Below are 14,419 nucleotides of genomic sequence, written 5' to 3' on the forward strand. Positions count from 1 at the left end.
CAGTGCCGGGAAAAAATACATAGTGAGAGCCAATTTTAAAAGTATTTATCGGAGCTGTTGCAATTATCAGTTGAGACTCTGGGTGCCGCTCTTCACCAAGGAGGCTAGTCAGCCCAGCCCGCTGTTCCGCAACAGAAAACACAGAGACCAGACGCTCTGTCACGCAGCCTTCATACAAACGGTTGCATGAACTATAGCCGCAGCAGAATTATTATATAAAGTAATATCTCCGGAAACAAAACAGTAAAGATTACACTAAACTACAGCGCCCCGAGGTTAGGACTCTGCAGCTCTATCTCAAAGCTCTGGAAATGGCGGATAAAGCAGAGCTCTGCGACTGCAAAGGACTAGCCCTATTCTGCTTCATATTGGTTACCGCTTGCGAGACAGTTTCTGGGAAAATTCGCTATTCGATTCCTGAGGAAATGCAGAAAGGCTCTTTCGTGGGGAATCTCTTAAAGGATCTGAGACTGGATCTACAGGAGTTTTCAGACCGCGGAGTCCGCATTGTTTCCACAGGTAGGATTCAGTATTTTGCTCTGAATCTTAAGGGCGGCCATTTAATCACCACGGAAAGAATAGACAGAGAAAAAATATGTGGCCAGTTAGAGAAGTGTCTGATACATTTTGAGGTTCTTGTGGAGGATAAAGTGAAGCTTTTCGCAGTTGAAGTTGAAATAACAGATATTAATGACAATGCGCCGAGTTTCCCGGAAGATACATTAGAATTTAGAATCGGTGAGTTAGCCGCTGTGGGAACTCGATATTCGCTGGAGGAGGCGCAGGATCCAGATGTGGGAACCAATTCTCTGCAGGGCTATCATCTCAGCAGTAACAAACACTTCTCTCTGGATGTGCAAACGGGAGCTGATGGGGACAGACACGCCGAACTGGTGCTGGGAAAGTCTCTAGACCGGGAAGAACAAGCTTTTCACGATCTAATCCTCACAGCCACTGACGGGGGAGATCCAGTCAGGTCTGGCACTGCGCAAATCCACATTATTGTCCTCGACGCAAATGACAATGCACCAGTTTTCAGTCAGCCAGTCTATAAAGTGAGTGTTTTGGAAAATGTGCCCGTCGGGACTTTGCTGCTCACAGTTAACGCCACAGATCCAGACGAAGCGATCAATGCGGAGGTCACATATTCACTTCGGAAAATAAAGGACAAAGCGTCTCCGATATTCCAGGTGGATTCTAAAACGGGAGAAATATCGACTGTGGGAAACCTGGACTATGAGGAAGCTGCATTGTATGAAATGGAAGTGCAAGCAAAGGATATTGGAGACCTCTCCGCCAGGTCCAAGGTCCTGGTTATTGTCATTGATGTTAATGATAATGCTCCCAAAATAACAATCACTTCTCTCTCCAGCTCAGTCAGTGAAGACAGCCCGCCAGGGACCCTGATTGCTCTCTTAAACGTCAGAGATAAAGATTCTGGAGAGAATGGAGAGGTCACGTGCTCCATACCCAGCAACCTGCCATTCAGGTTACAGAAATCATTTGACAATTATTACAGTTTGCTGACCGACAGAGCACTGGATCGGGAGAGGGGCACGGATTACAATGTGACTATCACAGCCACAGACCGAGGGACTCCTCCTTTATCTTCCTCTACAACAATTTTAGTAAAAGTTTCAGACATAAACGACAACGCGCCTATCTTCAACCAGACATCTTACTCAATGTACTTCGCAGAGAACAATCCCAGAGGAGCTTCCGTTTGTTCCCTGAAGGCGAATGATCCCGACTGGGGGGAGAACGCCAGAGTCACTTACTCTGTCATTGAAGGTCAGGTCCAGGAAGCTCCGCTCTCCTCCTACATCTCCATGAACTCGGAGACCGGGGCTATCTACGCTCTGCGCTCCTTCGATTACGAACAGTTCCGGGAGATTCGGTTCCAGGTGCGGGCTCAGGATGGGGGTTCCCCACCTCTCAGCAGTAATGTCTCCGTCACTCTCTTTATTCTGGACCAGAATGACAACACCCCGCAAATCTTACACCCGTCCTTCCCCAGCGATGGCTCCACGGGGGTGGAGTTGGCCCCTCGCTCCTCCGAGCCGGGCTACCTGGTCACTAAGGTGGTGGCTGTGGACGCTGACTCCGGGCAGAACGCCTGGCTCTCCTACCAGCTGCTGAAGGCTACAGAGCCGGGGCTCTTCGCTGTAGGACTCCACAGCGGCGAGATCAGGACAGCGCGCTACTTTCTAGACAAAGATGCCCTCAAGCAAAGTCTGGTGGTTTTAGTGAAGGACAACGGGCAGCCCCCTCTCTCTGCCACCGTCACTGTCACGGTGGTGGTGGCTGACAGCATCCCCGAAATCCTCTCCGATTTAAGCAGCCTCTCAGTTCCTGCAGACCCCCAGTCCAGCCTCACCTTGTATTTGGTGATCGCTGTGGCTTCCGTTTCCTGTTTGTTCTTTACCTTTATCATAGTGTTACTGGCCCTGCGGCTCCGCAGATGGAGAAAGTCGGAGCTGTTTGACTCCTCGAGTGTGACTTTCAGTGGAGTTCCCGCTTCCCAGTTTGTGGGTATCGATGGAGTCAGGGCTTTTCTTCACTCTTACTCACATGAGGTTTCTCTAACCACCGACTCTAGAAAGAGCCAGTTCACCCTGCCAAAATTAAACTGTTCAAGTACCCTAACATGTCAACCAATTGATAAGAAAAATGTATCCGTCCTCATGTCGGAGGATTTAAGTGTGAGCAGTGGGGATCAGCCCTTACTTCAGGTGAGTCTGCCTCTTTATTTAGTGTGGTTTAAAATTTGTATTCAATGTATTGCTTTCTTATCTGAGAAATAGGGTGAAAGTGAATGTTTGTTCTGGGCTAGTGTATAAAGTTTTATATTTGTACAGTTCTTTGCATCCTTCATGTAATTTATATAATTTTGCGTTTTTTCCAAGAAAAGCATTTGCTGAGCTATAATTTGAATGTGGGAACTTTGTTTTTGCATCCATATGCACATTTACATGTCTTGGGAAGTTCCTAATATATGGAAATGTGTATTTTAATAAATTGTTTACATGTTGGACCACATGGTTTAGCTGAAAACACACTTCTTTATTTATAATCTTTATTACTCATATCCCTCATTTAATAGACCAATCTAATGAAATGTGCCAAAATATGATTGTTTATTTTTACTAATTAGCACTATTTGAAAGATAAAATAGGTTGTAGAATGTGTCACTGAGTTATTTTTATGGAGCAGTGGGAGCTGCTCTGTATTAAATGTTGAAGACAGCTTTTGTTTTTACACCAAATTGCTGATCCCCACTTAAAATTCCCCCAAAAGAAAACCTGTTTCCCTGAAATACCATGCCACATGTCACCCAATAGTAAAGCATGTCTGTGGAGTGTGACAAAAATAAGAAAATTAATTTTAAGTTATCCTGTTTTTATAATATTGTGACAAAGAGGCCCATTGGCAGTTCACTGTTAGACCTGACATATTCACTACACCTAGCACACTGATGATATATACTCAAAAGGCAGTGTGTTATATATGATTGCAAAACTAATATCTCAATTATAAATATTCTTGTGTCATGTATGTACAAAGAGTAATGGGTATGAGCTAGTGTTATGTTCTTGAAATGTGGTGAAGTGTAAGAAGCAGACACACATCCTCCAGGTCCCACTATCCTTCATTTACCATCTCTAGTCCCCCAGTGTCTGCACTTAGGGTAGTTTTCTGTGGCAATTGCTACCTGGCAGAGGGTTGGTTCTTCTTTCTCCCTGCCCCTTGTTAGAGAGGAGGGTCTGGTGGAACAGGGGTCAGCCTCTTAGATAGCTCCTGGATAGGGCTTACAGGCTCAGTCTCTGAAATTCTATTGCCCCTTTGTGGTGTTTACCTCCTAACCCTCTTCCTGGGGTGTGTTACTGGGCTGTTAGTTGGGGTGGCTCTGAAAGCAGTGTGGTCTATGGCTATCTCTTCCTCAGCTGGCCTGCTTCTGTTACTCACAGTGTCTGCATGAAGCAGCTTTCTTACATTTCACTGCCCCTTCCTATGGTAGGCTTCCCCACAAAAACCCCTCCTCCTCCAGGAGGAACAAACTGTGCAGGTGCAACTTGTTAGTATAGCACAGGCCCAGAAAAGCTCCTTAGCCTCCTCTGGGTAAGTGAGAGGCTGTGTCCCTTCACAGACAACAAATACATAAGCCAAGTCTGCCCTAGACAATGGGATATGTATATTTGCTTGGTAGACTGTCCAGGACCTCAGGCAGAGATAATAAGGTGTGTTTATGTAGAAGGTAAACAAAGCCATCAGGCTAACAAGAGGAGGAACCAGCATGAAGGCTTCACCAGACTGCATGGGATATCTTCCCAGAAAATGATTTACTGGGCTCTAAAGACAGGGGGGTTGAATTTCAAATGATAATTGAATAATCTGATTGTGTACAAAATTACTGTGTTATAAAATGTATCAGATAAGGTGTTTTATGAAAGCTAATGACACGCTGATTATTAATATCATTGTAAAGTCATGTATTGACACTAGATGAGTAATTATTAGTACTCAATGATATTATGCTTTAAAGTCTGTGACCAAACAAAAGGAGAAACAGGTTTTCTCTCAGACAAAAGGGAAGGCAGCTATCTACCTGTCTCCAGTGAAATTAAGCAAGGCATGATCAAAAACAATGGAATCCCCATTTACATATGAATCAGCAGGTAACAGGAAGTCCACAGGAAGATAAGAACAGTATGAGGACATCATGAGTCTGAGGACAAAACAGTGAGTTTGGGAAGATGTAAGGCGAGAAAAGAAGCCATCTTTGCATCCATTACTTGCCAGGCACAAGGGGCCAGACCTCTTGCAAGCTGCGAATGATGGGTCCTTCAGGCAAGGGGGTTGAAATATCTGGGAACTGAGTATATGTAAAACTTGCTTAGGCAAAGATCTTTCACCTAGGAAAACAAGGAAAACTAGGACCTTGTACTTCTGTGGAAGGACCTAACTGAGAGAAAATCAGTCATTGCTGGAAAGAAGAAAGATTGCTAAGAAATCTACCTTGAATCAAGGCAGAAGCTTGTTAAGTTAAGTCTTAGCCACTAGAAAGCATATTACTGTTATTTGAAGTGATTGTTAATTCCAGTTAAAGTAATACATTGTGCTTTTGTCTCTTTATAGGAGGGACAAACCTTATTAATTCTCTGAATGTTCCAGAAAGGGACTGGACACTTGTGGGTATTTGCTATGGGGAAAATTCAGGACAGGGTGTATATTGGGGTCACCTCTCAAGTATAACCAAGGTTGTTGGAGCTGTTGAGTTGTGAGCAGGCCTCTGGGGTCAGAAGTGCTAAACCAGGGCTGCATGGCACACAGACATTCAAGAAACTGCTTGTCTGCTGGTTGTTGGTGACTGGGCTGTGGACCACAGCAGCAAAGTATTTAAGTCACCAGAGTTACAGGGCAAGTTGTAAAACAACATCTCAGTGGTCTGGACTGCATCCAGAAACCTGAAAAATACAACAATAGTTCACTTGTGGAAATATTTTTAACTTGTTTGAATCATAAGAGCTACACAACGATTAGGCCTAGAAACTCCTCATTTGCTTTGTTTTGTTTCCATTGCTGAGTAGAAATATCTTTTGATATTTTCAGTGACATAGTAGAAAACTTACAACAATATACAATAAAAACTTGAAGCAGCTTGTTCTATATCACACAACCTAGGAAGGAAAGAAGTTCATTGGGACTCATTAAAGCACAGGTATAGAAAGAAGCCAAAGGACTGCTGTGGGAGAGGTTCAGAAGGAAATAGGAAGAGGAAGTGTTTGCCTAACTCTGTCATGATATCAGGAAATTTAGAGAAACTTAGAACTGAAAAATGATATACTGCTTAAAAGAGACTTTTAAATTGAATGAATATTTGTGTTTTATATAGGCTAGAGCAGCGATTCCCAACCTTTTTGAGTGTGTGGACTCCTTTTCAACCTCCAAACATTTCACAGACCACCACATACTACTAGTTTTATTTGAAATTGTATGTTTCCTTGGTGAGGATGTTGTTATTTTTCTTTTCTGCGGACACCCTGTAGTAACCTTAGGACCACCAGGGATCTGCAGACCACAGGTTGGGAACCACTGAGCTAGAGCAAAGTTAAGCTGCCTGCTACTAGCTAGGGGTGGAAGTGGGATGGAGGTGGGGGCAGGGAATATTGGATCAAGATTAAAAAAATGGGTCTAACCCCATGCAATTTATGCTGGGTGAACAAATGCTCTGTGCAGGGTATTGTGTGCCTTCAAGTGGATGGATGCAAAATTTTGTTTATCTTTTTTCCACTTTCTTTCTCCTCACCTCCTTTTCTGTTGATTGTGGGTACATCCTGGGTCATACTCATACAGAACTGTATGCCCATGTAATGAGAGCAAGGTTGAAAATAATTTTAAATGTTTTTACATATAAACTCACTATTGACTTCAGACATGAATTGTGGAGGGTAAGAAATGAGGCGAAATGTGGAAGAACAGAATTCCGGGAGGGGATATGAAGGAAAGATAATGGGTTGGGAAGGACGTATACTGGAGGTAGGGGTTTGAATGGAATGGAACTCTGTTACTGGTCTTGGAAGGGGAGAGTCTTGAGTAGGAAGAAAGAGGAGGTGCATGAATGAGCTAGAATATTGATAGAAAATGGAAGAAGAATGAAGGAATTGTAGGTGCTAGGCACAAGGAAGAGAAGAGCAGGGTATAGAATCATAAAAGATTAGGGTTGGAAGGGACCTCAGGAGGTATCTAGTCCAACCCTCCTGCTCAGAGCAGGACCAACCCCATCTAAATCATCCCAGCCAGGGCTTTGTTAAGCCAGGCCTTAAAAATGTCTCAGATGGAGATTCCACCACCTCCCTAGGTAACCCATTCCAGTGCTTCACCACCCACTAGTGAAAATGTTTTTCCCAATATCCAACCTATACCTCCCCCACTTCACCTTGAGACCATTGCTCCTTGTTCTGCCATCTGCCACCAATGAGAGCAGCCTAGCACCATCCTCTTTGGAACCCCCTTTCAGGTAGTTGAAGGCTACTATCAAGTATTCAGAAGCAACGTAGCTTGGGTCAGCACACTGGGATGAATGGAGAGGGACAGGGATTTTCAGGTGCCCTACAACAGGGCCTTCACACAATTGTTGAATGTTATATCAAGACTTCAGGCCAAATTCTTCTCCGATTTATACTCTATCTCCGTGCCTTCCTATGGACGTTATCCTGGCTGCTATGTTGCCCAGGATTCCTTGACCCCATAACTTTTAGTCTCTGAGAGTCAGTAACAGGAAATAAACCAAAGGAAACACAGTACTTATGCCTGCTATATGGCTAGCACAGACAAATCCAAACCAAGTGCTTTAACTTGAAAGCTTTACTTAATGTTCTCCAGCAATTCCCATTGGACGCTTTTACTGAAGTCTCCACTTATTAATCTTAAGCACATACAAATACAATAGATGACTAGAGTACCCCCAAAATTTAATAGTTACTCCCACTAGTCTGAGGTAGTCTTCGGGTGAATCAGTCTCAGATGTCTGGTTGGCTAGTCCATCCTTCTGTGCCTGGAGATCCTTCCAAATGTGTCAATGAAGTGTTCTGCTTGACCCAGACTCGCTACCTCCCACTTATACCCAAAAGTTACAGAGACATGTTAATCAAAAGAATGTTACATAGCCGACCAAACAAATCAATCACTGGATAGAAGCAGGAGTTACAGACATATGTCCCTGAAATAATTGTTATGGCAGTCTCAAGCTGTTAGTCTGATAGCTAAATTTCCCCATACTGACAATTCTAAAATGTATCCAGGCTTCCTGTTTTTCACAGACATCTTTAGACAGATGTCCAGCATATTTAGAGGGAGAACCCATAAAACCAGGCTCACTTCATGTGTTCACTGTCTACCTCCTCCCTCTCTCAGGTTGCCTAGCTATACTAAATTCCTTCAAAGGCCTGATAATGGCTAAAAGCAACAAGCAGAATAATTGGTAGTCCATCCCATTAATTGACAGTGCCTTGGACACCTGGCTGATTGCTGACATTCCCCTATTCACATATGTTTTAGTATTAGCAGAATTTTACCCTTTTTTTAAGTGGAAAAGTTCAGACACTTCTGTGTATTGTTTCACTTACCAGCTTTGATATCAACTGACTTGTGTTATGGGAGGAAACTGGCTCTGTGTGTGTATGTGTGGTTAACGTGGTACAGTGAATTTTTTTGTATTTTTAAGTATAACATTAGGCATACATGTTTAGTGTGCATAGACCTCATTTTATTAGGAATATGCTCATGATCCTTGGGATGTTCTTTATTTCCCAAACCTAGTATTTGCCCTAAAAAGGTTAAACAACATCCTACAATAACAGTCCTATCAGGAGCCTAATGTGTGTTTGATACATTCGCTTTTCAGAATGAAAGAGCACGTCCTTCATTTTCTAACATTTTTCTGTCTCTTGTAAGAAAACTCTAATTCTCAAGCAAAAGAAAGAATAAAAGAAAAATGTTTTAACATACTTTAAGAAGATATTTTAAAAGCACAAAAGGGAATGGCCCAGGTAATTATAGGCTAGTTAGCCTGAAGTTATTTTGGAGAAAAAGAATGGAATTGTTGATACCGGGTTCTATCAGAAAGAAATTAGAGGACAGAAATATAATTATCGCCAGTCAATATGGTCTCCTGAGAAATAGACCTTTTCAAACAAACTCGATGTCATTCTTTGGCTATATTAGAAGTATGATTGATAAAGGTAATTGTGTTGATGTATTTAGATTTTTGTCTGAAGTTTGATCAAAAACTGAAGGACCAACTGATTAAAAAATTAGCACTATCCAAATTAGATATTATTGTGTTTGGAGTCTCCAGATGGCACTGTTACGCATCATCTTACACGTGCTTTTGCTTAGCATGGGAGCAATGTACAGTCTTTAATCAAAGGTTGTATTATTATTAGTTTTTGTAAAGCTGGCTGTCTTCTGGGTGGGAACTGCTAACAACAAGGAAGTTTCCTGTTCATCTTAATGTCTCTAAATAGAGTCAGGGTTGCTTCTTGGAAACTGGACCTTAGTGTTTCAGATAAAATTTCTGAAAGAGGAGTTTGCTTGAGTTTCTTCACGTGTGGTCTCCAGCAACAGAGAACCATCCTTAAGACACCAAAATATGTTACCATTTGGCAAAGGGATGATGACATGATCCATGATACATGGCTTTACATTTTATTGAGTGATAGATCTCAAAAGTCAAATGTAAAGGAGAAATCACAAATTATGTCAATGTTTCTGGTGGGGAGCAACAAGGATTATTTCACAGTCTAATATTTTTCAAAAATTACCAGTGACCTCAAGGAAAATACATGTTTTCCGATGAACTGTGCGGATAACTCTAAGATTGATAGAATGGTAAATAATGATGAAGACAGGCCACTGATACAGAGGAATGAACTGTTTGTAAGATAGATGTTATTGAATAGCATGTATTTTAATACAGTCAAATGCAAAGTAATCTTTCTAGCACCAAAGAATATAGACCATACTTAGTGGATAGTACCCTGGAAAATAGTGACTTTGAAAAGGATTTATGCCTCATTGCAGATAATCAACTAAATCACAGCTCCCAGTGTGACCCTATAACAAAAAGGGCCAATGCAATTGTAATATTGCCTGCAGTGACAAAAGAGCATGAGTAGCAACCTAAGGATGGACTGTTTGAAAGCACATTAGTTGTGAGGTCTATACTTAGACTTCAACAACCAGTTGTCAAGTGGAAATTCCTCAGGCATAATAACAGCCTTAATACGGAGTCACAGAAAGTCCCCTTGGGTGCACTGATCAATCTTGCTACCCAGGTTAGTGTACTTTTATGATAGCTGGGCCCTTACACCAAGAATCACAACAGTATTCAGATTACTCCCAGTTCCAAGGGACCAATCACTTACCCCAGGTCAAATTTACCTTAGATCTCAAACCAAAGACAACACTTATAGCCAATCCTACAATAAACTATATAAATATTTATTAAATAAAGGAAACAAAAGAAACAAAAGAGTTATTTACAAAATTAAAGCAGATAAACAAATTAATTGCAATCCTATGTTTCAAAAGGTAATAGAAGCTTCTATAATCAGCAAACTCTAAATGTCATTTAGGGCTAACTGAGGCTTAGCAGCTAAGGATCTCTTGCTTATACCTGGAAAATTGTTCCCTCCCAGAGGCCAACCAGCACAAAAATAATAATTTCCTTTCGTTTGGGGTTTTTATTTCTCTCCTGTCAGCTGTTCTGAGCCGCAAACTCAACTCATGGAGGAGTCCACTCGTATGACTCATATTCACAGGAAGGAAGACAGAACAACAAAAGCTTTTTGTCTTCTTGTTGATCATACATAGTGAAATTCTAGTTGCAATGTCCACAATAGTCTGTCTGGTATTGATGGACCTTTCTCTTTGGGAAGAGCATTATACTTTCTGTTGAAGGTCAGCCCTTCCCATTTAATGATGCCTCTCTCTTGTCTGGTGATTTACACTGTCACAGAGACTCACAATACAGGTGCTCAAATATTACCTTATATTATAGAATCATAGAAGTGTATTCTTCTGCCTCGATACGCCTCATTCCACACAACTCCCATAAGACACAACCCTTACAGTGATTTTTGTACTGTCTCAAACATGTGAGATCAAAGAAATTCTGTTTAAGTCTCCTAGTTTCTCTCCACTCCTAACTATCAAGCAAAGGGACAATCATGAGCTATCAGAAGCAGTTCTGTCCTGTACTTATCATCCACAAGCACCTGCTTGCAAATGTCACCAGGACATCTCTTTTTCCCTGTGAGAGCCTCCTTGTACAATAAACCTCCTTTTAGGAAACATTTACCCTTTCCTTCCCCAGCAGATCTATTATTCTGAGCTACATTCCTCTCCTTGGGCAGAGAAGGAGCTGCCTGTTGAGCCTCAATAAATTGGTTTTGCATCTCACTTGAGTTAAAAGTAGACTCTGGCAAAGCAATGGACTCTCCAAACCCCTCCTCAGGGGGCAAACTGTCAGTCTTAGCTGACAAAGGACTGAATGCATTTCTCCCTGCCTTTGCAGCCCTCCTTGCTGTCCATAGACAACCAGGTGAGATAGATCCATGCTTTTTCTGGCCGAGAGTTATGATATTAACCTGCTTAGACATGACTAAAATATCATTATCTATTAAAACATCAGTTGGAAATAGATTCCTAATGCCAATCACGTCTCCTTTAAACTCCTTGCACTGGAGGTAGACGGTGACCAAAGGCAGAGTAATAGGGAATTCTGCCAACGCTAATATATTTGGGCTTTTACCAGGAAGTCTGTCTTCCTCCTTTACCAAACTTTGCTTGACCAAAGTAACTTGGGATGCTGAGTCCCTCCAGTCCTTATAATATACGTCATTTATCTTAGCTTTTTAAATAATTCCTCACTACCCTCCCAAGACAGTCCTAATATAGTTCACTAGGATTTCCTCCTGTTCCATTCATACCTTTGAAACAATGGTAGTGTCATTCACTGTGGCAGGTGATGGTGTGGAATCTGGGATTATCTTAAATTTGAGTCAGTTAGGTTTCATATAGATAGGAGCCCAATGATGTTAGATTATTTGCCTTCTCTTTTGGTAGAGGGATTTAAAATTCTTTGCTCCCCTCTGGTTTCTTTAAATCAAAGTTCGGGTTAGGTTTATTTCCAGTACCCTCTTCCTTCTTAACCTGGGTAACATGGGGATTTCCCTTCCCCACAGATTTGCACATGGCCTCCCCCCCACCCCATGGGCTCTTGATTCAATCATCAATTTCTGTAACCTCTAAAACTGTGGAATTTTTTCCTAGCTACCCATAAAAATTGTTCCAGAGTGATCAGATCAAACAGTTTTCCATAATCACCTTTAGCCTCTGCCCCCATTATCTATTTTTCATAAAATTACACATTTTATGTACACATTCAACATGAGTGACATTGTAAAACATTCTGAGGTTTCCATATTTCAATTGATAGGTCTGAGGCATAATCTTAAATATTTTCAATACATTTTCTTTAAATGTCTTGTACATGTCAGCATCACCTCCTCCATATCATTAAAAAGTTATCTCACTTTCTCAGTTAATCTGGTTAAGAAGATAGGCATCTGTTTATCTTCTGGAATATTGTGCATCCTGCATAGTCTGTCAAAGGTGGATTTCTATATGATCAGACTTTATAAACTGGGCAGATTTTCTCCACTCACTTGTGTTGTGAGTGGGTATACTCACAGGTAGGGGAAGCCCATTTTTTTGCTCCAGTATTTTGAGCAGCATTGCTTGAGATTCTATCAGCCTCCTTTGTGCCCTCTCCTCATCTTATTCATTGGCTTTGACTGCTGCTATTTACTCCATGTGGCTTTGGTGAGATTTCTTCTAAACTGCCTTGGTTGCTTCCATCTCCCTGATCCGCAATTTTCCCATCATTGTCTCGTTCTTCTTTGGCTCCCAGGTACTGCAATCCAGCTAGTTCCACTGCAGTGGTTGCCTTGGCGGCATGTGGCACTGCTAATCAAACTCCATCTCCTCTTCTTCCCTTGGCAGGTGGTCAAAATTTATTAGCAAAACTCTCAGCTCCTGATCTGTGTTTTTCCTTTTAAAGGATATTCCATTCTGCAAACATAAATGTTCAAGGTATTTTTCCTAGAGACCATCATATGGCTGTGGTTCACTCAGTATGCTAATTATTCAACCTTTAAAACACTTAATATCAAGTTTAAACTTTAACAGATCTGGAGTTATGATCTATAAACCTAATTGACTTGTATTATGTGAATCCTGTCTACTTTGCCAATGTAACACTACCCTTAGTGACTCAGGATCATGAGTACCAATGTCAGGGAAGACTGTTAGGAAGCAGGTCACAAACCCCAAATTGGTTATGAGTTCTATACTTAGATTTCACCAAGCAGTTCTCAAGTGGAAAGTCCTCAGGCACTATGACACCCTTAACATGGACTCACTGACAGGCCCTTTGGGTCTGCCAATCTATCACCACCCAGGTAAACGAATCTCTATGAGAGCTGGCTCCTTAGACCAAGAATCACAGCAATGTTGATTAATTGCACCTTACATCTCACACCAAAGACAACACTGTAACCAATCCTATAATAAAATCTATAAAGAGTTACTAAATAGGAATAGGAAACAAATGGTTCTTTACAAGGTTAAAGCAGGTAAACATATACACATACCCAAAACAGATACCAACTTTAAAAAAGTAGTAAAAGGTTTTAAAATCAGAAACCTCTATATATCATTTAAGGCAAATCCAGGCTAAGTAGCTAGGGATCTCTTGCTTATGCCTAAAAAAGCCTTGCCTCCCACAGTCCAAGCAGCTAGAAATAAGCCTTTTCTTTTGTTTGGGTTTTTAATCCCCCCCTTGCCATGTCTCTGAGCTGCAAACTCAACTGATGGGTGGAGTCCACTTGCATGACTCATTTTCACAGGGAGAAGGACAGAACAACAAAAGTCTTTTGTCCTCTTGTTGACAGTGTGTAGAGTTCTTCCAGGTGCAATGTCCACAATAGTCCATCCGGTATGGATGGACCTTTCCTTTTGGGTGGGGTGTAACATCTTCTGTTGAAGGTCAGCACTTCACATTAAATGATGTTTCCTCCTTGTCAGTCACAGAGGTGCACAATGTCAGTCACAGAGGTGCACAATTCCTCCTTGTCAGTCACAGAGGTGCACAGAGGTGCACAATTTGAGGTGCACTCAAATATTACCTTACAGGTGCAGGTGCTGTAAATTAGATTAATGCATGCATCAACTCACAAGCATTCAATAAAGTCTGAACAGTAAACACATTCTTATCATTCTAATACCCGTTTTAACAATACGAATACACAGGTGAGCCAGACTGTTTCCAGCTATCTAATTGTTAGTATTCAATTGAGACACCTGGTCCACCAGCATCAGTAATTCTTGAATATATAAGGAGAGGAATATCAAGAGAAGTTATGATTCTTCTAAACTAGGTATTGGTGAGATCACCACTAGAATACTTAATCCAATTCTGTTTTTTTTAAATATGTTGAAAAATTGGACAGAGTCTTGAGAGAGCTACAAGATTGATTTAAGCTCTGGGAAAAGCACTTTATGGTGAGATGCTTTCAGAGTTTTATCAAAGGAAAGGATAAGAAAGGACTTGATTATGATGTATAAATAACAGCACAATGAGAATATAACTGATTTTAGGTTATCTTTAAGATAGCGGACAAAGCCATAGGAGACAATGGCTGGGATCATGAAATCTTCAGATTGAAAATAAAATGGGTTTGTTTTACAGTTAGGGTAATTAATGATTGAAACACATTGGCATTGGAAGTGGTAAATTAATAATAATTAGGAGTCTTTAAATCAAGATTGCATACTTTTCTAAAAGATATGATC

General features: G+C 41.3%; 1 protein-coding gene across 3 annotated transcripts in view; it reads left to right on the forward strand.

Annotated features, from left to right (window-relative positions):
* The window catches only part of LOC137165623 (protocadherin gamma-C5-like), a 336,971-nt gene that overhangs the window by 144,325 nt on the left and 178,227 nt on the right, over positions 1-14,419 (forward strand). The window contains exon 1 of one of the 3 annotated variants that reach the window (XM_067566938.1): positions 250-2,732. The exons of the other annotated variants lie outside the window; for them this stretch is intronic. Within the exon in view, the coding sequence (XP_067423039.1) occupies positions 312-2,732 (2,421 nt within the window). The 5' untranslated portion in view covers positions 250-311. Of the gene's footprint in view, positions 1-249; positions 2,733-14,419 lie in introns of those variants that run through there. 3 annotated transcript variants of the gene reach the window in all.

Source organism: Emydura macquarii, unplaced genomic scaffold (genome assembly GCF_026122565.2).
Source record: "Emydura macquarii macquarii isolate MOO-44397 ecotype Brisbane River unplaced genomic scaffold, CSIRO-AGI_Emac_v2 contig_2768, whole genome shotgun sequence".
NCBI classification, from domain to species: Eukaryota; Metazoa; Chordata; order Testudines; family Chelidae; genus Emydura; species Emydura macquarii.